The sequence below is a fragment of the Ursus americanus genome, chromosome X, assembly GCF_024610735.1.
Source record: "Ursus americanus isolate L20-20 chromosome X, mUrsAme1.1.p, whole genome shotgun sequence".
Lineage (NCBI taxonomy): Eukaryota > Metazoa > Chordata > Mammalia > Carnivora > Ursidae > Ursus > Ursus americanus.
The window spans coordinates 88,472,476-88,496,479 of NC_142164.1; the positions used below are offsets into that span (position 1 = coordinate 88,472,476).

General features: G+C 39.5%; 1 protein-coding gene and 1 long non-coding RNA gene across 5 annotated transcripts in view; one reads left to right on the top strand and one right to left on the bottom strand.

The window, feature by feature from the left end:
* Positions 1-2,920, bottom strand: part of LOC123797258 (uncharacterized) — an 80,182-nt gene extending 77,262 nt beyond the window's left edge. For all 3 annotated transcript variants that reach the window (XR_015723397.1, XR_015723398.1, XR_015723399.1), the window contains exons 1-2: positions 2,636-2,920; positions 405-507 (exon numbers count right to left, since the gene is read on the bottom strand). This is a non-coding gene — a long non-coding RNA (uncharacterized LOC123797258). The remainder of the gene's footprint in view (positions 1-404; positions 508-2,635) is intronic.
* Positions 2,921-2,961: 41 nt separating this feature from the next.
* MED14 (mediator complex subunit 14) overlaps positions 2,962-24,004 on the top strand; it is a 73,095-nt gene continuing 52,052 nt past the window's right edge. For both annotated transcript variants that reach the window (XM_087859873.1, XM_087859874.1), the window contains exons 1-10: positions 2,962-3,446; positions 8,207-8,233; positions 10,536-10,641; positions 16,835-17,008; positions 17,679-17,808; positions 18,281-18,409; positions 18,722-18,829; positions 19,377-19,509; positions 20,505-20,655; positions 21,146-21,257. In XM_087859873.1, coding sequence (XP_087715999.1) covers positions 3,232-3,446; positions 8,207-8,233; positions 10,536-10,641; positions 16,835-17,008; positions 17,679-17,808; positions 18,281-18,409; positions 18,722-18,829; positions 19,377-19,509; positions 20,505-20,655; positions 21,146-21,257 — 1,285 coding nt within the window. In that variant the 5' untranslated portion in view covers positions 2,962-3,231. The remainder of the gene's footprint in view (positions 3,447-8,206; positions 8,234-10,535; positions 10,642-16,834; positions 17,009-17,678; positions 17,809-18,280; positions 18,410-18,721; positions 18,830-19,376; positions 19,510-20,504; positions 20,656-21,145; positions 21,258-24,004) is intronic.

The window sequence follows — 24,004 nt, forward strand, 5'->3', positions numbered from 1 at the left end:
AGACAGTTAAGATCACTCATATGGTTTGGCTTCTACAATAGGGCAACGAAATTCCTTGTACATTCCTAATATCATATAGTAAGGGGAGGCCTCCCTGAAGATTTTCTCATTTACGCTGATATTGGAAGGATGAGAAGCCAGTCATGTGAAGAACTGGGAAACAAGTGCTTCCCATATTTGGAACAGTGGACAAGCCCTAACACCACAGAAAACAGCACGTACTAGACCCAGTGAGGTTACAGGTGTAGTAAGCGAAGGAAAGAGTGGCAGGAGATGGTGGAGAAGCAGGCAAGGATCACTCTGCTAATGGCTTTAGAGGCCACAGTAAGAAGTTTGGGTTTTCTTTCACAAGCAAAACAATTAAAGTGTTCTCATTTTTTCTAGGTTGGTCAGACCATACTCACAGTATTGTGAGTTCCTTTCCTCGACTTTACCATGAACGGAGCATCTCTTGAATGAATGCAGTTACTGCTTTTGCTCTTGTTTTGGAGGAACTGGCTGCAGTATCTCATAAAAAGAAAGAAAAAATTACTTTTCAATTTCTTTCCCACTCATTTGTGTCTGAGGGGCAGCTGTATACTTCACAATGAAACTGTATTTATCACAATTTCATTTTTCCATCAAGAGGGCTTAAAAGGAAATGTTCTTTTATTTCTTCATATTTTGCGATCAATTTCTTTTATTAAAATTAGATTGACTTCATGAAAGATGTCAAGTGATTGGGTCAATTGAAGAGCTGAGGAAATATCATGCTGCTAGTTCTGAAACTATCTGAAGTGTGACAGAATCTGGTGATGACCAAATAGAGGAACAATTGTAAAATGTGAAAGAAAGAATTATGTATATATACTACAGTGCCAAACATTGTACTGTAGGCTTTAAAGTTATAAATTACACAATTTCCAAAAGTGATTCGGACGAGTCATTCCTCTAGTAACTCAGCCAAACATGCTAAAATTTTTTCTCCCTCCTCATTCATTTCTTCACTAGCACTTCCTGTATTTGTCCAGTGGCTACACTATCAGGTTGGGAGGTGGGCTATCACCTCTTTGAGGAGCTTTCAATTGTATTACCTCCCTTATTGCCAACAATTCAAGCATAGCACCTCTCACAATTCTATTCCTTGATCTTTGTCCTGTTTTCCTTTAGAATATCCTTTTTAACAAGTACTTTTCAATTTTTAAAGAGATCTATTGAAACTCACAGAAATTTCAATAGAATCTAATCTGATGGATGTGGGTGAAATTTTCTCTATTCTAAAACCACCCCATCCAATTAATTTTTTTCTTTTATTTGCAAGTTGGTTGTACTGTCTCTAGGTAGAACCTTATTGCCACATAGAATGTATACCAAAAGACATGGTGTATAACTGTGTTTAATATATGCAATAAGGCAGAGTTAAATCCTGTCAACATCACACAGAATCAGAATCTAAGAGTTAGAAAAGACCTTAAAGACCATCTTGTAAGACCACCTATCTTTCCTGTGTATGTGACTATCGGCTTTTTTTTTTTCTTTAACTCAAGTCAATAGTTTTCAGAAAGGGGGGAAACTTCAATAAAACAACTCAACTGCAAAAGAAATGGTACCATTCTGGCTAACAGAAAAAATGTTTGTTCCCTGAGGTAACTTGCATAGGGAAGAATAATAGTCTCTGCCCTCCAGCAGCTGCACCTGTAAGGGGTGGAAGTACTCCTAAGGCACTTTGATGTGTACCATGATGATACTGCGTGTAAATGTGTTTTAAGGCCACAAAAGAGGGAGCAAGCAACAATACTCCAACCTTCGGAAGACAGGTGAATGGCCTTCAAGAATGACTGAGAATTACCCAAGTGGACAATAAAAGTATTTTAACCTTAAAGAACAACAAGGGCATCTCCTACACCTAAGAGTTACAGATAGGAAATCCGCAAAAGGGTGTTTCAAAAAAGGGTCGCAGCAATTGACGCTTTTTAACAGTGGGTTTCTACCTTAGCTGCACATAAGGAAGCTTTTAAAAACCTCGAACCCAGACCTCACATCAGACCACTTAAAGCCGAATCTATAAACGTGGCATAAGCATTTTTTAAAGCCCCGCCCCCCCCGGCCCCACGATTCCAACGCGCAGACCGGGTTGAGAATCACCATTTTAAAGCAGGAAGCAAAATACTAAAAGTGGATTTTGAAGGGGAAAAGTGGAGGTAGGGCATAGAAAAAGAACTGAAAACCGTGGGAGGGCAGGGCGTCTACTGCAAGAGCAGGGACAAGAACCAAATGAGAGCCAGCGGTAGAGGATTTAAGGGCTGTTTCTGTGGTAGAACTCCCGGGATTTGGGGGTCGGTAACGAGAGCGGCGTATGTCCAACTCCATTAAAGTGAAGTTATTCTGCCAGCAGCCCTGCTCCTACTCCCATCATATTTTCTCACATCTTTTCCCACAGTTAAGGAAAAAAAAAAAAAAAACCAATGACGGAAACGTTTTCTATCCCACGAAAAGCGCATGAGCAGACTGTGGGAGGAGCAAAGATCTGAGAAGCCACAAGAGCGGCCACAGCCGCTACAATTTCTTCGCGATTCCAAAACCACAACTCACGAACATCTTGGGAGGGAGCCTCCCCGGCAGAGTTTGCGCCCCACTGGGGAAAGCTGATAAATACCTCAGGGTAAATTGGAGCCTTTTAAGCACCGGAGGGCGGCGAAAGCAAGGGCGGGGCAACTACTGACGTTCGCGGTGACGTCGCCGGCTCCTCCCTCACACCCGCTTCCGGCGACGCGCAGCCCCCGCTTCCGCTTTCCAGGCCCGCGCGCCGGCCCCGCCTCACTCCCACGCGCCCCCCCGGCGTCACGGCCGGACAGCCGGAGAAAAAGCACAGGTTGCTGTCGGAAGTCCCCCTGCAGGTTCCCCTTCCGTTCTGCCTAACGACTTCCGCTTTGGGCAGTCAACATGGACGCTGCGGCTGCTTGCCGAAGTGGCCTCTGATCGGTTGCGGAGGTGCAGCTTCTCTGCGGAGGCCGCCCCGCTTCCCCGCCCTCCCCGCCTCCCCCCGCCCCTCGCTCCAGTAGCTGGGGCCGGCGGGCTCGTCGCTACATGGGGGCGGGCCTCCGCGGCCAGCGCACGGCTTCCTGTTCGGAGGCGGCCTGGCGCTAGGCGGCGGCGACTCTGCCCGCGCCCACTTAGGCGCGGTGACCGAGCGCCCGGGAGGCTTGAGGGCTTCGTCTTGTGCCGTTGCGCCAAGCCCGGCTCTGCGCCGCCATGGCCCCAGTGCAGCTGGAGAACCACCAGCTGGTCCCGCCTGGAGGCGGTGGCGGGGCCAGCGGTGGTCCCGCGTCAGCCCCGGCGCCTCCTCCTCCCGGAGCAGCCGTGGCGGCGGCCGCTGCAGCCGCGGCCAGTCCGGGCTACCGGCTGAGCACCCTCATCGAATTTCTTCTGCACCGGGCCTACTCCGAGCTCATGGTGTTGACGGACCTGTAAGTGCCGCGAAACCCATGCCTGCTCCCCAGCACTCCCCCCCCCCCCGCCCGCTTCCCGCCCAACCGGCTTAGAGAGACTCGCACCTCCCCACGGGGCTGCTGTTTTCTCCTTTCCTCTGGGCTACTTAGTCTAGAATTTCTGAACTCTTGGGGCTCAGCGGAGGTGGAGGAAAAGCTTTGCATTTAGGGTCTTTCTGGAGATGAAGCAACGGAGACTTGTTAATTATACATGTTAGACTCACTGAAAATCCCATCTTTGGGGTTTTTGCTCGAGTTGCCCCCAGAACCCTATTGATTTCTTGGTTGGAAGTTTTTTAGCCGAAAGCCCAAGATTAGGGTTTAAGAATACATAATATTCAAATTCCCAAAGACAGGAAATATGTTTTACAGCGTCTTGACGGTACATTTTAAATTTAGGTTGTAATTGCTTCTGACAGAGCTTGAACTCAGGAGATCTGTTGTGTATAAAATAATCCAAAATTTTGGATTCCAAGGTTTGTTTTTTTCTGAAATGTTTGAGAGTGTTTGAAGTCTTAACGCATTTAGTCTAAGATTTATTGTAACTGGTCTTCTGTTATTGTCTCTTGGAGTATGAAGGGAGTTTATAAATCAAGTTACCAGTGAAATGCCTTGGGACATGATTAGGTCGTTAATCCCTTCAAAATAGCATCAGAATACGCTAATTTTCAGTATGTGAAATAAAGGCACTATAAAATTTGGGGGTATATATACCTTAATTACTGTTTTACATTTTTAAATGCAGGTTCAGAAAAAGTAAGAATTTTAAGCTTTTACTTTAGTTTTTATCTTTTCTCTTGTTACACTGCAGATCAATGTTTCCAATTGTATACGTTAATATGTAGCTACTAGGCTGTAAAGTGGCATAGTAATTTGTTACCAGAGACTTAAAATATTTGTTTGCAGATGACTGGAAGAGTTAGAATAGGTTCCATTTATTCCTGTAAAACATCATTCTCACTCGATTTTGATATATGGTACTTTATTGAATGGAACAGAAAGAAGCCTTCCCTGTCTAATGAGAAGCTTAAATAGCTGTCATGATTAGGTGTTATTGTAGTAATATACTTCCCTGAACCAATTACTGTTGGATTTCATAAAAATTTAATAGTGTCCATGAAAAAATTTCATATATGTGAAGATCACCTGCCCAACGTATAGCTATGGGAAAATGTTGAAAACTGCTATCAGTGATTGTGTGATTTTATAATTTGTTCTTTTCATAGAGGATTTGTAGAAAATTTTTGAATTATATTGTGTTCTTACTATTTTACAACTTAGTTACGAAGAAACGTCTATTTTACTGCAGTAGAATAAGTATAGTTTTAATCCTGCACCCTTTATATGATGATGATTCCCATATTTCTATCTCCAGCAGAGATCTCTCCAGTGAATTCCAGACTCTATATCCAGATGCCTATATTTAAATACCTAATGGGCATTTCAATCAATTCCACTTGATAGATTCCCCCCCCTTCCAAACCTCTTCTATCTCACTAAAGAGTTATCTCTATTCTTCCTATTGTGGCTTAGGCCACAAATTTGGAGTAATTCCTCTTTCTCCAGTCCCATACTCAGTACATCAGCAAGGCATGTCATCTCTGATTTCAGAGTTTGACCACTTTTCAATATTTCCAACAAGTATGAATCCTTTTCCCATGTTAACTGCAGTAGTCTGCCAGTTGATATCTCTACTGGTACCCTTGCCCCCTTATAATTTTTGTCATCCATAAAATAGCCAGGATGATCCTTTTAAAACTTTTCTGCTCACAACTCTCCAGCGGTTCTCCATCTCACTTATGGCAAAAAGGTTTTATAGTCACCTGTATATGGAGTGACCGTAAAACTTATGGTCCAAATGAGGACACTTTTGAGCATGAAAGGTGGTGCTCTTAATAATAATGTTGGGGGCACCTGAATGGCACAGTCAAACATCCGACTCTTGGTTTTAGCTCAGGTCGTGATCTTAGGGTCCTGAGATCGAGCTCCATCCTCAGTGTGGAGTCTGCTTGAGATTCTTTCTCTCCCTCCGTCCTTCCCACCCGTGCTCTCTCTCTTTCTAAAATAAATAAATAAATCTTAAAAAAGTTAATGTCAGAGTAACAGGCATGGACCAGGACTATCTTGGGCAAACCAGGACATGTGGTCTGTGCCTTCACCCCTTCCCTCTTTATCCTCATTTCCTAATACTCTCGTCTTTGCTCATTCTCTTTCAGCCACACTACCCTTCTTGATGTTTTTTGATAGTGCCAGGCACACTCCCACATTAGAGCCTTTGCTTTCCCCCCAGAAATCTGTGTGGTTTGCTTTCCTATTTCCTTTAGGTCTTTTTTCAGATAGAACTTACCAGAAAGACTTTCTCTGACCACCCATGAAAAGCACTCTGCCCCTGCTGTCTATTCTTTACTCACTGCTTTGTTTTTTTCTTGCTGCTACTGGGTACCATTAATTTATTGTCTGCTCCCTCCCCGCTGGAAACTCCATGAGGATGGGAATTTTTATTTGTTTGCTATATTCCCTGGGCCTAGAACATAGTTTGGGACATAGTTGGAAATTAAGTATTTATTGATTTAATACATTAATGAATGAATTTTCAGAATTGCCGTTGTAGACCATGGAGTATTTAATGGGAAAATACATTCCTGCTCTTGATACTTGGGCATATAAAATAACTCTTTTCTCTTTTGATTTGTGCTAACCAAAATTAGTTTAGGAACTTACCTTGGAGTTCCTAAATCATGTATTTTTCCTTGTTCAGTTGGGAACTGTCAGAATCAATGTATTGATGTAAAACTGGCGATCTAGGTCTACTTTATAAGAGTTTTATTTCTGGGGCACCTGGGTGGCGCAGTCGTTAAGCGTCTGCCTTCGGCTCAGGGCGTGATCCCGGCGTTGCGGGATCGAGTCCCACATCGGGCTCCTCTGCTGGGAGCCTGCTTCTTCCTCTCCCACTCCCCTGCTGTGTTCCCTCTCTCGCTGGCTGTCTCTCTGTCATAAAAATAAATAAAATCTTAAAAAAAAATAAGAGTTTTATTTCTGCCTTATTTGATGCTTGTCTGTGAACTATTGAAAGTAAAAAGGACCACCTTGACAATTTCAGTGGTTTGTTTTTGGCCACCAATTTTTGGGGGTTTTTTTGGGTTTTTTTTTTTCCCCTTCTTGTCTACCCCCACCTCCTCACCAACATACGTGCTCTCATCTAAGAGTTTACACTCTGCCTTGACTTCTTAGGGAATTAGGTTCTACTTTTTTTTTTTTAACTTGTTTTAATTAAAATTAGAAAATGCTAGGATCTCAGTCATGTAATAACTTGTGTTATTACACTTTGGTGTAAATAAATGTCTGCGACTTCCAAAAATTTGCATTTTAGGGCTTTTGCCCCAAATGGTGGATTTGTTATCCATAACGGATTTTAAATAGATGAGGAGGAATTGGGAGGAAAGGGGGATGTAGACAGCAAAGCCAAATCTTTGTCCCCGAAATGATACCGCTTCTGACATGAGATGATCCTATTAGGGTCTGTGGGGCAGGTGGGAAGAGCTGGAACAATGTTTCCTGTTCTTTCTACCCCCAAAGGCGCTCCTCTTTTGTTTCTGTCCGTTATGCACACACCAGCGTCCATGGTTCTCATCTCTCCCTCCCTTGAGGACAAGGGTTGTGACTTCTCAAAGGGAGTGTTCTTGGGAGCTTTCACATGTAGAGGAACTCGCTGGTTGTTTTTCCTTGCGGTCTTACAAGACCTTAATTTCTGCTTCATCTGATCCTGCTGGCCCTTCCAGGTTCTACCTAGTTTCCTTTATCACCCGGATCATAACTTCAACTTCTATCTCGCTGTCTACTCTCAGAATTATTGTTAACTACAAGCCAGAGCTCATTTTGATAGTTTCCCCTCCTCGTACCTTGAACTCTGATTTTATTTTTTCTGCACCTGTGGCCTGTGGGTGGGAGAAGAGAATCTAAGTGGCTCAGTGTGTGTTCTTCAAGAAGGGATTAGATGTAGAGGAGGCTTTAGAGTTACTGAGGCTGTTGAATATTGAGCCATGGTATAGAGGTTTCCAGAATATGGTGATTCAGGAGGCAGATCAGGACCTTTGTAAGTATCCATGGATGTGAGAGTGTTAAATGGTATAATTTAACAGGGAAAATGGTGACACTGGTTGCTGGCTGTTGTACTGGAGAACTAGCAAAAAAGAAATCAAAACCTTACTGGAGCTTAAAAGTAATCATTTACATCTAACCACTATGCAACATCACAATTACCATAAAACCCTTGGCTGGCACTGGTCCTTTTGTGTGCTTAGCTTCCAGTTTTGCCCATCCTGACAAAACATTGAGAGATTATTGTTTGGAAGCAAGGTTCCATTGGCTACAAGGAGGCTAGCAGCTGGTATTCTGCATCCGTGTCTATTTTGGTTTTAAAAAGAATATTTTCTCTGACTCTGTGATATAGTAATGTGTTTAATATAAGACTTGAGCTTTTTAAATGTTTGAGGTTCATGCAATACCTCTTGGACCATCTCGAATGGAGAGGGATGTTCCTTTGTTGGTTTTTTCCCTTATAGTCATATTGCTAGAAACTCATAAAAGAGAGTAGGTAGCCACATAAGCCTGTAGTGGCTATTTATCTAGTTTCTCTGAAACACTAAGGTATGTAATAGAGTCAAAATACAGACCATTATCATATTCTGGTGAAGCTATGTGTATATTTAGTCAATTTCTTTTTTTTTTTTTCCTCTTAGACTGCCAAGGAAATCTGATGTGGAAAGGTGAGTATGAAAAAAACCTTAAGTCTGTGTCTATATTGGTATATCTGTGAGAGTGTATGTGAGAAAGAGAAAGAGAGAGTGTGTGTGTGTGTGTGTGCACGCGTGCGTGTGTATGAGGGGTAGGGCTGTGGATTGGAAACCTAGATCCAGAGAACCTAGGGTGATGTTTTACACCATTTGTTTAGGGAAGCCTGGGAAATGTGATTTCCTCATCCTTGACAATTCTTGGTGTAGACCAGCTCTGGACCTTGTGTTCTAGAAACCTTTGTTGTCAAGTCCCCAAGGTGGATAGGAAGATGTAGAAGGTATAGAACTTAATAGAAGAAGCTGAGGAACAGACTGACTTAAGAAAGTTGGCTGCTAATTTACCATTAGCTACAATGATGCTATTAGATATTTTTAGAGAATTGACATTTGCATATTGCTGTTGCTGTTTCACAGTTGAAAGAATTTTGACTGAGTTGGAGTTTGGGGCTTAAGACATAACTAAACATCAATGTTTCCATAGGCCAAAGGAACAAGATAAATTTCAAAGTAATCCTGTGATGGAGGTTTACATTGTGGCAACAGTATAGGCTACTTGACTGTATCTCTGGCACTACTTTTGCTCCTTGGTTACTTTTTTTTTTTCTCCTAAATATTAAGTCACTAGGGAAGGTTTATTAGTGACTCTGCTCCCCACCCCCACCACCAGCTATCTTTCTGATGGAGTTAGATCGAACAGGGAGAGATGGGAGAGACCCCTTGAAGCATACCTTTGTAATGGTTTGGCTGGTCAGTTTTAAAGGAAGGAAATGTAAATCCGGATTTCTTCTGTACAGTCTGGGGTCAGAAGGGAAACTGGACCTTGAAAAACTGACTCATGCTGCTGATCACTTGCGATTGCATGGTATCAAAAAAGTCATGTTACAATAGTTTACAAAGGTGGGCGTTTGCTTTCCAGTACAGGAGATCATTTGGGGAACCAAGTTAATAATATACAGATATGTTTGCTCTAGGAGAACAGAGAGCTCACGTGCTAAGTCATTGCTGAGTTGGAGTGTCAGTACTGGGGCTCCCAGCACTGAGATAGTGCCAGGTCTTAATGTACATTTCCTATTTCTGCTGTGCTCCAGATGCTTTGCTTGTTTTCTCTCTTAAGATCCTTCACAGACAGTGGCAAAGAGTCTTAATTGTATCTGTGCCTTTGCTTCTTCTCTGTGTACTACCAATAATCCTATTGCTGGCTGAATCTTAAGGAAGCCTTTTCAGGTTTTTTTGTGGGCTATGCACACATGCTCTGGCTAGGAGTTAGACTCTGTAGTCCTCAGGATTATACTTCAACAAAAGCTTTTATTTTGGTGCATTGCCTCATGGTGTTGCTGTTGGTGAGATACAGAGATGTGGGTTGGATCTGTAGGCCATTGAACAGCTGTACTGAGATTAATATAGGTCAGAGTCCACTTGGAGGGATGTTGATGTCCTGCTGGGTCCTGTCATCAGTCCTGGCCTGTCGAATATTTTTTTCAGTATCTTAAGGTAAACTGCGAAAGTGATTTTCATTTTATGGCTGACAGGAAATTGAGAGGTCTAGCAAACACACTAACTGACAATGTAAAGCTTTTAAGGCTTTATGAGATGATAAAAATACTGATGAGTATTGAGAGAAAAAGCATCGTAGTGGATATGGCATAAAAGTAGATACGGACAAACAATTTAGCTTTTATTTTTAGTGCTCCGCTTACTTTCTTTAACCTGAGTTTGTCACTGAAATTAGTTTGGTAAAGAGTTGCATAGTTCTTTGATTATTCAGGTGTTTAAATCATGCACTTGCAAGATGGGAAATGGGCCTTTGCTTTTGTAGAAGTGAGACGCTTTCAAGCTTTGGTAAAGATCTGTTTCAGTTCCTTTCTCGTACCAAAAAGGTTGCTAATTCATAGCTCATAGTCTCAATTATGAAATTCTGACTCTTAATTTGTTCTCCTCTGTGACCTAGTTAACTTTTATGTTGTACTTTTGTATCTGTGAACTGGCTATAGTTTAGTAAACAACTTTTATTGTCACACAAAATTAATTTTTAAAACGTGATTGTGATTCATTGCTAAAACATTTTTTTGGATTTATTACTCAGAAGTAGAAAATAAAAAATGCAGGCAGTATACAAAATGCGACAATAATTCATATTTAGGTAAATAACTTAGGTGGTTCATTTCATTGTAATGGTTATAAACAAAGGTTGATTCATATTTTAGCCCAGATGAAATAAATTGTGAAATACTCTTTTCAAATATGTTGGTTCACTAAGAATTGTTTTATTTTATAGGAAAATAGAAATAGTGCAGTTTGCTAGCCGGACACGTCAACTCTTTGTTCGACTATTAGCTTTAGTGAAATGGGCTAATAATGCTGGCAAGGTGGAAAAATGTGCGGTGAGTTAAACTTCTGATTGTATTTTATATAAAATAACTTTTTGGAATGTTAACTTATAATAGACATAGCTTCTAATTTTAGCTTTAATTTATATCTGTTGATTTGTTTTGAGAGATAGTACTTAAGTGAGTAATCTGTTTCTGTATGAAAATGCATAGGGGCGCCTGGGTGGCTCAGTTGCTTCACCATCTGCCTTTGGCTCAGGTCATGGTCCTGGGGTCCTGGGATCAAGCCCCACATCGGGCTCCCTGCTCAGCAGGGAGCCTACTTCTCCCTCTCCCCACCCTACCCCCCACTGGTGCTTTCCCACGCTGTCTTTCTCTCTCAAATAAATAAATGAAATCTTTAAAAAAATGTGTAATATATTTCTGTAGAAACTTAGTATTTGATCACCTGAGCAGGAAAAAAGAATAGGCTGTATCTGGAGACATTATTCTGGAAGACATTAAATATGAGACTTGAACTATAGGGGGGGACACAGCTTTACATTTGTACACTTCCTTAGAGTGTGCAAAGTACTTCCTTGAATTTTGCCTATTGATTCTTGAAAACCCTCTGAGTATGGCAGAGTTGGTATTTTCTTCTTGTTTTACAGGTGAGGGAATAAAGTTCTTAGGAACTAAATTACTTCTTCAAGGTCACAGAGCTGATAACGGCATTTATCTGTTTATTTATCTGCTGATTCTCCAAACCCTTTAGTGAGCACAGGGCATAAGGTATGGCAGATGGGATTTAAGTAAGGCACAGCCCCTACCCTCAAGAAGCTCATAGTCTTTGCCTATTAAATCACTTTTGAATTCAGAGGAGTGACAGGTAGTGAAGATGCTAAAATCTGCCTCCCCTCCCCCAAAAAAAGCTCATAGCTCATAACTTCGGTAGGATGGCACCGTGTTAACAAACGAAACACATGATTACTCCTTTCCGTTTTACTTCTGTCACTTCCAGTGAGGAGAATGGGAAGAGAGTAGAGTGCCCTTTCATATTAAAAAGGGTAGAGTAATTATCATAAAGTGAATAAAGTCCTAAAATAATGAGAGCATTTATTCACTTTAATTGAGGTCAGCTCTACAAGGCCAAGTAACCTTCCAGCCACTGTCAGTTATATTTGGAAAGTAGGTAGATTCTCCAAGCTTGACAAAGATGCTCATATTTTTTTTTCCATTCAATTATGTAATAACATTAAAAATTTTTTTTTATCAGTTTTTATCAGCAAAGGCAGAAAAACAGCTTTACATTGTTTAAATTTTATTTGAGTCCTTTTCAAATTCTTTTAAAGTTTACTAGACTTCCTGGATAAGTTAAAATGAGCAGCCACCTGGTCAGTATAGAGGTACCATAATAAATTTCTTTTTAGCACCCTGACAGGCTAAGTTGAAAATATTTTTATAGTACTTTTATATTTGCAGGTCTATCAGGGTTTGCCTCTTCCATAAAATCCCACTTCAGAAAGGAATCTAGGACACAGTTGTGTTTCTGCACGTGATTTCCTGACCTCTCCCCCATTGTAGCCTCTGCATTCACTGTCCTTGGTTCTACTGGGTTCCTCATCATTAGACACAGAGCCTATGTGAAAGTTGCTAAAGTGAAAGGAGAAAAGCGGCTGTGAAGAAGTTGAGAATTGTAAATTCTAGAATAATTTTTTTTAAGTTAAAAATAAAACCCAATTTTCATTAAAGTCGATACTCAGTTCCAGCTCTACCAACTAAGCTAGTGACAAGACTGGAAGAATTCTACCAAGATACATTCTAGCCCCGTATCTTTTGTCCATAGGAGTAACCTATCCTCTTTCTGAAATATAACCTCGATCACAGGTTTATTTAGAGGGAGAATATTTTGTACCCTGTATATTGTTTTTTTCATGGGCGGAAATGTTCTTTGATTCATCTCTTGTCTGTTGGTATGATAGGGAAATTAAAGTTTGTATTCAGAAGGTCTTTTGTCCACTGTAAAGCATCATTCAAAGAGTAGTTTTTTTTGTTGTTGTTTTGTTTTTTTTAAGATTGTGTTTATTCATTTGACAGAGAGACAGCCAGCGAGAGAGAGGGAACATAAGCAGGGGGGTTGGGAGAGGATGAAGCAGGCTCCCAGCAGAGCAGGGAGCCCGATGTGGGGCTCGATCCCAGGACCCTGGGATCACGCCCTGAGCCGAAGGCAGACACTTAATGACTGAGCCACCCAGGTGCCACAGGAGGATAGTTTTGATTAGAAATATTAATAAACAGACTTATACCAAACTTATCAGAAAGTTTTATAATTCATTGTTCTGGAAATTTGGACACCAAATGTAGTAAATCTGTTTTGGCTGAAATGAGAAAACATGGTATAATATTTCTGAAAAGCCTAGGGTTTCTTTTCAATAATTACTTAACTTGGGGTGATCTTTTCTTAAAGATGTTCAGACTTGGAATGAAAAGTTAGGTGTCACTGAAATATATCAAATCCAAGGTTTCAATTATTTAAACCTGGTGTTAAATCCCTAATTATATCATGGGTATTTCAGTTATCTGTTTAATACTACTGAGTTGTGCTTCAGTAACATAATGTCAAGGAAAATCCAAAACTCTTGGTTTTTATATTGAGTCATATCATAATTCATCTTTCATTAATTCATAGTTCAGCATTCTATTAGTTTTTTGAATTGGCTGTTCAAGTAAGTCACATTCTGAATAAAGTCTCATGTTGACTTTATATAAAGTTTCGGTATTTTTGTTTTGTGAATGTAGATACAGATGTGTTTATGTCAGGCATAAGGTCCATCAACTGGAGAGTTAGAGGATTATTCATGTTTTGATTCTTCTGTTCTCAACCTAGTGATTATTTACCTAGTCTCATTTGAGGTTCTTAATAGATAATGATCTTTAGCCATACCAGACATATTAAGTGTGTAACAGTGTATAAATACACAGTTTATAACTCTAATGTTAAAACAGTCTTGATCATGTTTTATCAAAGAAAAAGAAAATATCTCTCATATTCCTGGAGCCTTTTAAAAAACAGCTTTATTGAGATATAATTCATATACCATACAATCCACCCATTTGAAGTATACAGTTCAGTGGTTTTTAGTATATTCAGGTATGTGCAACCATCAGTCAGTTTAGAACATTGTCATCACCTCAAAAAGAAAACATGTAGCCTTTTGCTGTTGCCTCCAGGTGCCCCCTCCCCAGCCCTAAGCAAGCACTAATCTGCTGTCAATAGATTTGCCTTCTGAACATTTCATATAGATGGAATCGTAATATGGGGTCTTTTGTAACTGGCTTATTTCACTTAGCATAACGTTTTCAAGGTTCAATCATGTTGTAGCATGTAGTAGTACGTTGTTTCTTTTTATAGTTGAATTGTATGGATCTATATTTTGTTTATCATCAGTTTATGGACATTTAGGTTGCTTCTAGTTGTTGGCTGTTATGAATAATGTTGCTGTAAACATTCATGTACAAGTTTCTGCATGGACATATGTTTTCATTTCTCTTGGGTATATGCCTAGGAATGGAATGGTTGGGTCATATGGTGACTATGTTTAATCACTTGAGGAACTGCCAGACTGTCTTCCAAAATGGCTGTACCATTTTACGTTGCCACCATCAATGTTTGAGGGTTCCAGTTTTTCTCCATGCCGATACTTGTTATTGTCTGACATTTTGATTCTAGCCATCCTGTTAGGTGTGAAAGTGATATCTCATTGTGGTTTTGATTTGCATTTCTCTGCAGACCAGTGATGTTGAATATGTTTTCGTGTGCTTTTGGCCATTTATGTATTTTTCTTAGAGAAACGTCTATAAAGTGCTCAGTTAAATTTGAAAGAATATTATTAACCATATTAACAGCTGGCACGTGAGTGCTTAAAAAAAAAAAAAGAATGTGATGATCGTTAGGGACCTGTATAGTTTTACTAAAAAGTTACTCAAAACTAAAATTGTATGTTTATTCATTAGATTTCTAAGTCAGAGGAGTATAACTGAAGCTAGTGTATTTTGAATTGAGTCAGAGTAGTGTCAAGAATGTTCATTAATTACCCACGTTTAAGGTGAAGCAATGTGGGCTGGATGAACTGTAGTACCCCACCAGGGTTGATGCATGTCTTCCCAGAGGGAGGTCTGTGGTATTCTTTGGCCTTGGCTTTGGTCTGATAAGCACTTTTACAGTGTCCTGGATTGGAGACTTGGTATGATCTAAATCTGAATAAAAACCAGCTCAGGGGGCATCTGAGTGGCTCAGTCGTTAAGCGTCTGCCTTCGGCTCAGGGCGTGATCCCGGCGTTCTGGGTTCGAGCCCCACATCAGGCTCCTCCGCTGGAAGCCTGTTTCTTCCTCTCCCACTCCCCCTGCTTGTGTTCCCTCTCTCTCTGGCTGTCTCTATCTCTGTCAAATAAATAAATAAAATCTTTAAAAAAAAACACAGCTCAGAAGTTGAGAGAAGTAGGGACACAGTCGACTGAGCATCTGACTCTTGGTTTTGGCTCGGGTAGTGATCTCAGGGTCGTGGGATGGAGCCCGGATCAGGCTCCATGCTTGGTGCAGGGTGTGCTTGAGATTCTCTCTCTCTTTCCTTCTGTCCCTCCTGCTCGTGCTCACTCTCTCGCTGTCTCAAATAAATAAATAAATCTTCAAAAAAAGTTGAGAGAAGTAGGATCCAAATGGTTTTACTGTGTTAGAATCAGACAGATTACAGTCCTGCTTTAGTTTCAGGATGAAAAAAGGACCTTGCTTGATAGAGATTCATGTGCAAAATTCAAGGCCTTGTAGTGGACTCCCAGCTTGCTGTGTGTTAGCACTGTCATTGCTGCTAATAAGTTAATGTTGGTGGCATTGATAGAAATCCATTTTAGTAGTCATGCAAGGTAGCGCTTCTGGGCAGTCTAAGAGAAGAAACATTTTTTGGTTCCAGTTTCTCTGATTGTTGGCTTTCTTTGGGCAGATGTCTTAACCTAAGTCTCAATTTTCTCATCTCTAAGGTGATAGTAATTACCTGGTTTTGTCTATTTCCTAGAGTTGTGAAGATCAGATAATAAAAATGAGTATGGTAATACTGAGAAAATGTAGGGCATTGTGTTCTGGTATTAATTGTGGTGTGATGTGGTATTGATTCTGGATACCATGTTTTAAGTTGACCACTGAAAAACTGGAGCATTTCCAAGGCAGCAGAACAAGGGTGGTGAGTCGGAAATTTGGAGATAGACTAAATGAAGTGACTTGGGATGTTTAACTTGGAGATGGGGTAGGCTTCCCCATTTGAAGGACATGAGAGACATTACTGCTCCAGAATACAAGGTAAAAGTTTCAAGGAAGTAGTTTTCAGCTCTGTGATGAGCTAGTTCAGGTATCCTTATGAAATGTATTCAGTAGAGAACTGATGGAAAGGATTTCTGTTTGGGTCATGAAATTGGCCTGTATTTCATACAACAGGCAACATTTATGGAGTATTTTATGTGTTCTGCGCAGTGTTCTGAAGGTTTTAAAATGTATTAACTCTTTAAAAAAAGATTTATTTATTTGAGAGAGAGCGCGCATGCGCGAGCACTCAAGTAGGGGGAGGAACAGAGGGAGAGAATCTCAAGGAGATTCCCTGCTGAGCGCAGAGCCCAATACTGGATACATGATCTCCAGGAGATCATGACCTGAGCGGAAACCAAGAGTTGGATGCTTTAACTGACTGAGCCACCCAGGCAACCCTATATGCATTAACTCTTAATTCTCAGAACAACCTTACGAGGTTGGAAATCATTATCTCCATTTCACGGTTGAAAAAACTGAGGCCCAGAGAGGCTAAATAACTTGCCTAAGCTTATACGGATAGTAAGTTGCAGAGTTAAAATTAAGACTAAGGCAGTCTGGGTCCAGGAGTCCATGCTTTTGACTACTTTGTTACCAGCCAACTCTAGAAGTCTATGAGAGTAAAAAGCATTTTATTCTATTTATTTTTCCTAACTTCTGATATGTACGTGTAATGTTAAGGATGGAGAAACAAATTAGAAAACCTTTTACTTAAAGTGAAAGAAAGTTATTGTTTTTAATGTCAAATACAAATATATTAAATATTCACATTACTGGAAAATTTCTTAAATGTTTCAAAATGTGGAAACTGTATTAATTCCCTCAAAGTTTACTTTGGAATGAATAAATGATTTTTGAAGTGCAAAGCAGCTCGTTATCAATGAAGCTTAATACATTTTACCCTTTGCTTTAAAAGATGATTTCAAGCTTTTTAGATCAGCAAGCCATTCTGTTTGTGGATACTGCTGATCGCCTGGCCTCGTTAGCTAGAGATGCCCTAGTCCATGCACGCCTGCCTAGTTTTGCCATCCCATATGCCATTGATGTACTGACTACTGGGTCTTACCCACGACTGCCCACCTGCATTAGGGTAAGTGCGTTGCTCCCCATTCCCCTTCTTAAAAGTTGAAGGATTTGGTAATGAAGTCTACTCTGTTATTAAGGAGCCCAACAAAACAACTATTTTGTATTTTTAAAACAATTATTTCATGTAATTCACTTTTTTCTCTATAACTTAAATTGTGATTTTTTTAAAATAAATTGAGGCCAGAATGTGAATAACTATCAAAATGGATGAATCTTTGTGTGTGTGTGTGTGTGTGTGTGTGTGTGTGTGTATGAGGTTAAACATGTGCACATTAACTTATAATCTATTTCAGATGTGAAAATACTACATGCTAGTTGCTTTTTGGAAGTTTTTTTTTTTTAAGTACTATTGTGGTAGTTGTTTACTGACTTGGTGCTATTGTATTTTATACTTTTAAGAAGTGGTAGAAGTCATCTAGTGACATGAACTTGGTCTTATAAATAGAGCATGAAGAAGATCGTGTTGTATTACTATCTTAGCTGGGTGACTGGTGGAATCATTGGCATTCTAAAGCATGATAGTAATGGTCATGTCACTATTATTGGATGTAGACTGCAGAAATGAGTGTTGAGATTCTCTTGGGCAAAGTACAAAAATATTGCGTTAAGACAGGCGCAGGTAAAAATTGTGTCTCTTTGTACATTATTTTAAAATCACTTAATTTTTTTTGTAGGATAAAATTATTCCTCCAGACCCAATAACCAAGATTGAGAAACAAGCCACACTTCACCAGCTCAATCAGATTCTTAGACATCGGCTTGTGACCACAGATCTTCCTCCTCAGTTAGCAAATCTTACAGTTGGTATGTACCTGAAATTTGTTAATTTTTTTTAAAGAATTGACTTGTTAGAATTTTTTTAAAACAGCTTTTGGGGTTTCATTTGAAGATATACTATTTTGAGGTTTTGCCTGCAGTTCAGGTGGTGTTCAAGTATGTGACTTGTCAACCCGATCATTTCTCTTCAGTACCTGGGGATAAAATTTTAGTACCTGGAGATAAAATGCTGGTATGTGAAGCTGGGAGCAGGGAGATCACCTGGGACCGGAGGAGAGAAGAAGCCCTAGAGATATGCCTCAAGAGAAAATTGTTAGTTGATGTTAGAAGTGTTAACTGCCTTTGGCTATTGCTTATGCAGGAACTGCTAAATTCTTTGGGCACTTATGAAAGAACTTTCAAGCTATTTAAAATTTCTTTTAAGTTAGACTGAATGTTCTAGGTTAGCAGGAAGCTGCTTATTTTCTAGCAAGTAGTCATCTTTTTCTTCTTCTAAAAGCAAATGGCCGGGTGAAGTTTCGAGTTGAGGGAGAATTTGAAGCCACCTTGACCGTGATGGGAGATGATCCAGATGTTCCATGGCGTCTTCTCAAGCTAGAAATTCTAGTTGAGGATAAGGAAACAGGAGGTAAATCATAAATATTAATTCAGATGTTTGATGTTTTTATGTTATTGATACAGTCTTGCAGAATAATTAATGTTTAGCAATTTATTCTGTCATTTGAAGCAGATGTTAGGATGCTCATACCTACCTACTGATCCATAGAGGCTTTAGTGTTTCTCAAGTATAATGTTCTCTGGTTTCAAAAGATAACTTCAGCTCTTTTTTCTTTCCCTTTTTTTTTAAATTTAGTGTTAGTGTACTCTTCCTTAGTTGGTACTATAATATGATCTGTACACTTTTCTGATTAACCACCTTCTTTTCTCCTGCCAATGGAAGATGGGCGAGCCTTGGTTCATAGTATGCAAATCAACTTTATCCATCAGCTGGTGCAGTCTAGACTCTTTGCTGATGAAAAACCTCTTCAGGACATGTATAACTGCCTACGTATCCTTTTGAAATTTGAGACATATATTTGTAAGGAATTTGTGTGTCTCTCCCCCACATTTCCATTTGCCCCCCCCCCATGCTGAACTGTAGCAGACTAAACTCCTTTCCCCCTTCCTCTTTGGGGGTAGAAACAGGGCTGGGGAACAGGTCAATGTGAAGAATAATTATACATCTGTAATAAACCAAATTTTAAATTTTACTGTTCACTTTGCAGGTAAAAACAAAAATGAATTAAAATAGTACTACCTGGAAGAAAAAAATAGTGCTGTTTGGTCTACTCATATTCTCTAAACTGTGATGAATTAGCAGGCAACCTGGACCTTACAGTTTGTTTATGTTGGTTCAAAATTAAATATAAAACTTCTTTCTAAAATTGTGCCACAAATTACAACACTTTTTAGTATGTGTCATTGGAGAAATAGAGTTCCAGAAGATTCTTTCATAGCCAGCTTTTGGGGAAATAGAGCTTTCATTAAATGAAGTTTGCTTGTACTTCATTGGCTGTTGTAGTGATTTATTAAGTTTGCTTAACGAGACCCATCAGATTCTTTCTGCTTATCGCTTCAGTTAGAAGTGCTACATTCCCAAACTCTAATGTTAATCCGAGAGCGGTGGGGAGACCTTGTGCAGGTGGAAAGGTACCATGCTGGAAAGTGCCTCTCCCTCTCAGTTTGGAAGTAAGTGAAGTTGATTCTGGTGAGTTCATGCTATGACTGTTAATACTCTTTTTCTTTCTTTTTTTCTCTCATGCATCTGATTTACTATATACCAATAGCTGTGTACCTTTTAGCAACATGATTTTATATAGTAAGGTCCCTAGGGTCATATAAACCACATCTATAACTGACCCCTTTCTTAGAACGTGGCATGTTTTTAATACGTAGACCTCTATTTGTAGTAAGACTTGCTATTCTTTAAAAGTTAGATTACTCTGGACTCATGCCAGATTGCTTGAAAGACCATTATACTTGTGTATATTTTTAAAACATGCTTGCTTATTGCAGTTTTACATTTTGAATTGTGCTTCTTAAAATCTTTTTTGGGGAGGGTTTTGGGGAAAATCCATATCAGGCTGTTTACAGTCCTGGATTCCTTGGAACTTTGCTTGATTCCCATTTTCTGTAGAAGAATCAGAGATTAATAGACATGTCTTAGAACGCAGGTTGTTTTGTTTTGGGATTTTTTTCGTTTGTGTGCATGTGTTTTGTTTTTAAATTGTGTTTTTTTCTAAAGGACGTAAATCACATATTGTGTTGGTTATAGAATAGCTGACTTCCCAGTATTAATTTATTCCCTCCACAAACATTGAGGGACTGTCATGTTCTAGGCACTGGCTAAGGTACACAATAGATTGTTTCTGTTTTATTCCAAAAGTTAACAGGCTGTGTTGGAAAAAAATTTTTATTAATATTTCCTTTCTTCTTGGGGTGCCTGGGTGGCACAGTCAGTTGAGTGTCCAACTCTTGGTTTCGGCTCAGGTCTTGATCTCAGGGTCATGAGGTCGAGCCCCATGTTGGGCTCTGCAATCAGTGCAGAGTCTGCTTGGGATTCACTCTCCCTCTCCCTCTGTTCTTCTGCCTGTGCTCACTTGTGTGTGCACTCTCGCTCTCTCTCTCTCTCTCTCTCTCAAATAAATAAATATTTAAAAAAATATATTTCTTTTTTTCTCTAGTCAACAGGTTCTTGGGAGAAAAACAGGGACGGCGTCTGTTCACAAAGTTACAATTAAAATCGATGAAAATGATGTCTCTAAGCCATTACAGATTTTTCATGATCCTCCTTTGCCAGCTTCTGATTCCAAATTAGTAGAAAGGGCCATGAAGGTAAAAGATCTCAATATATTTTAATATTGTTTTGATTAAATGAATATATATAACTTAATAATTATACTTAAACTTTTAACACAAATTCTTTAAAATACCCAGTTGTTCCTAAAACCCTTTATGAAACTCGTTTTAAACAAATGTTATGCTTTTGCATTTTTTTAAATAACTAATGTTATATACATAATTTTGAAGATGTTCTTTCAAATTTTTTAACTTAGGTTAGATCACCATTTTATTCTGAAGTTCTGCCATTTAATCACTGCTAACCAATACGTATACTGTCTTGATATATACTTGCCAAAATGTTAGCTGTGGTCTTGAAGCTACCAGTACCATATACTGTATATTTCTTTTTAACTTTAAGCTAGCTTTTTTTTACTGGTGTGATTCTAAAAGGAACTATCTTGAAACACAATAATCTACTCTCGGGCTTTTAAGTAAATATGTTTAAATTGCACATACGAGTCTGTCGTTCTTGTTTATGCAGATTGATCACTTATCAATAGAAAAGCTCCTGATTGACAGTGTCCATGCACGAGCTCATCAGAAGCTCCAGGAACTGAAGGCCATTCTGAGAGGCTTCAATGCCAACGAAAACTGTAGGTTCTTTTACACTGGCGTTTCTGCCTTCCTTTTATTTATGTTAGTATCCATTTCTGTGAAGCAGCTTTCTTAATCTGACTTTTTTTTCTGGTTTTGTTGTGGGCGTTGGGCATTTCTGCATTTTAAACTTGTGATCTACCAAGCTTGTCCTAATTTTTCTCTTATTTTCTTCTTACTTATTTAGCTTGGCCTTATTTTTGAATTGTATGCATATTGAACCTCCTTAAAGCTTTTTTCCTATTGAAATGGAAGTTATTTTAACATCTTACTATGAATCTTATTTCTTTTAGGTCTTCTAAGAATAAGGCAGCTTTGCAGATACTTAAAATGTTATTTATAAAATATGCCTCATTGAGGGAAGCAGAATTTATCCCTAGTCTTTTTAAAGATTTTTTTTTGAATTGTTAATATATTAGCAGGATTCAGATAAGAAATATAGATAACACACATAGTGCAGAATCGTCTAAGTTTACCTACTTAGTAAGTATGTTTAGAGCTTTGGGGGCAATCATTTAGAAAGCCAGTGCTTTCATCCTAGAAATAGTTTCTCAGTATCATAATGAGCATATTCACTGTCCCTACCCCAGTTGTTTTTGGTTGTGATTACCTTGTGCCCACAGTGAGCAGCCTTTAATTTAGTGAGCTGTTGTAGGGGAAGTGCCATAAAAATACGATGTCTTTAATAGTTCTGGTAGCAAAGGTACTGCCTTTCATCATCACGGAGGCCAACTCAGTCCATTATACTTTAAAAAGCAGCTTCTTTGGTACAACTTTGATGAATTAGGTAAAAATACTACCTGAAGGAAAGACAGGAAAATAAATTTGTATTTAGAATACAATAGTCATTCAAAAAAAGTGAAAGAAAAGAGGTATAAAAGAGGGTCTGAAACAAACTAAAGACTAAGGGGAAGGGCAGCTTAACTTAACAAAACTGCAAGTGTTGGAATTAAATCTTGTTTGAAGGGCATGCCCACTAGCCCCATTGGGGCTTAACAGTAGATTTATCAGGTTTTGGTAATTTTAATTTAATTATAAAATGCAGTGGAAGTCGTCATCTCCCACCCGCCCCCATTTTAATCCCTCAAGCAAGGATGTTCAATACATACCTAAAATTTCTGATTGGAAAGTATAATCAAAACTTTCACGGGGGGGGGGGGGGGGGAGCGCCTGGGTGGTGCAGTCGTTAAGCGTCTGCCTTCGGCTCAGGGCGTGATCCCAGGTTCCTGGGATAGAGCCCCACATCAGGCTCCCCCCCTGGGAGCCTGCTTCTTCCTCTCCCACTCCCCCTGCTTGTGTTCCCTCTCTCGCTGGCTGTCTCTCTCTGTCAAATAAATAAATAAAAATCTTTAAAAAAAACAAAAACTTTCATTGGGGTTAGAAAGCACACATAACGCCCCCCCACCCCATTTTCTTCTTTTTTTATAATAGTTTTGAGATAAAATTCACATACAATTCACTCATTCAGTGGTTTTTCATATACTCAAGAGTTGTACAACTAGCTTCACAATCTAATTGTAGAACATTTTAATCATCCCCCAAAGAAACTCTGTATCCATTAGCAGTCACTCCCCCATTCATCCCTCCCTTCAGCCCCTGGCAACCACTAATCTTCCTGTCTCTTTAGAATTGCCTGTTCTGGGCATTTCAGATAAATGAAATCGTATAATGTGTAGTCTTCTGCATATTGTTAACATAATGTTTCTAAGGTTTGTGCATGTTAAAGCATGCTTTAGTACTTCATTTTTATTGTCCAATAATCCATTGTACAGATACACCACATTTTGCTTCTCCATTCTTCATTGATGTGGTTGCATCTGACGTAGTTTTTGGATGTTGGTGTGTTTGGTGGGGTCCAGAGCCAATGTCCAAGAAAGAATTCTTAAGACGTCTTTGGTGCAAAATGGTGGTTTTATTAAAGCGCGGGGACAGGACCTGTGGGCAGAGAAAGCTACTGCCCTAGGATTGTGAGGAGCAACTGATGACATACTTTGGGGTAGGGGGAAGTAAAGATCAGGGAAGTTTCAAAAGGATTTTCATATGCTGAAAGAAGACTGGGGAAACCTGAGGCCTTGGTATTGTCAAACCAAGGTGGGTTTTCCCTCTAGCAAGGCATTAACATTAAGGCAGTTGGGAGCTTCCTGGAAGAGTGTTATGCTCTGCTTGTCTCAAGTATTTGTCAATGGGCTGCGGGTTATAAGGACATTTAATTTTATCTACATTTCCTTCTGCCTTTGTTTCCCACATCATTCCCCCCCTAAACAATTTTGACCCTTAAATTTACTTTAAGGTTGCTGAGGGTGGAAGGTCTCATTTTCTGTAACTTCTTTCTGCTGAATGGAGTGTAGAGATGTCCCTACCTATGGGTCAACATTGGTCAGTTGGGGAATTTCTATATAGGAGTTACCAAAGGCAAAAGCAGCCAGTCCAAGGTAGACAACATATCTGAACCTCCTTGAGTAGAGAGGATCATCCTGTCAGCTAGAAGTTATGGTGGTGAAGGAGTCTTGGCACCAGGCAGGGAGACACCAGAAGAGACAATAAAAGAAGGTTAATATTATAATGAGAAAGAGAACTCTGAATAAAAGGACCTTTGATAGTTAACTAAAATTTTCCTCCAGTCCTTTATTGTCGTTTGAAAAGAAATTTAAGGTCTTCCAAGGTTCACAGGAATAAAAAGGGATGTTAGAGTTTGCTCATTGGTTTCCTGTGAAGGCAATACAGGTTTTATTCTAGATGATATGTG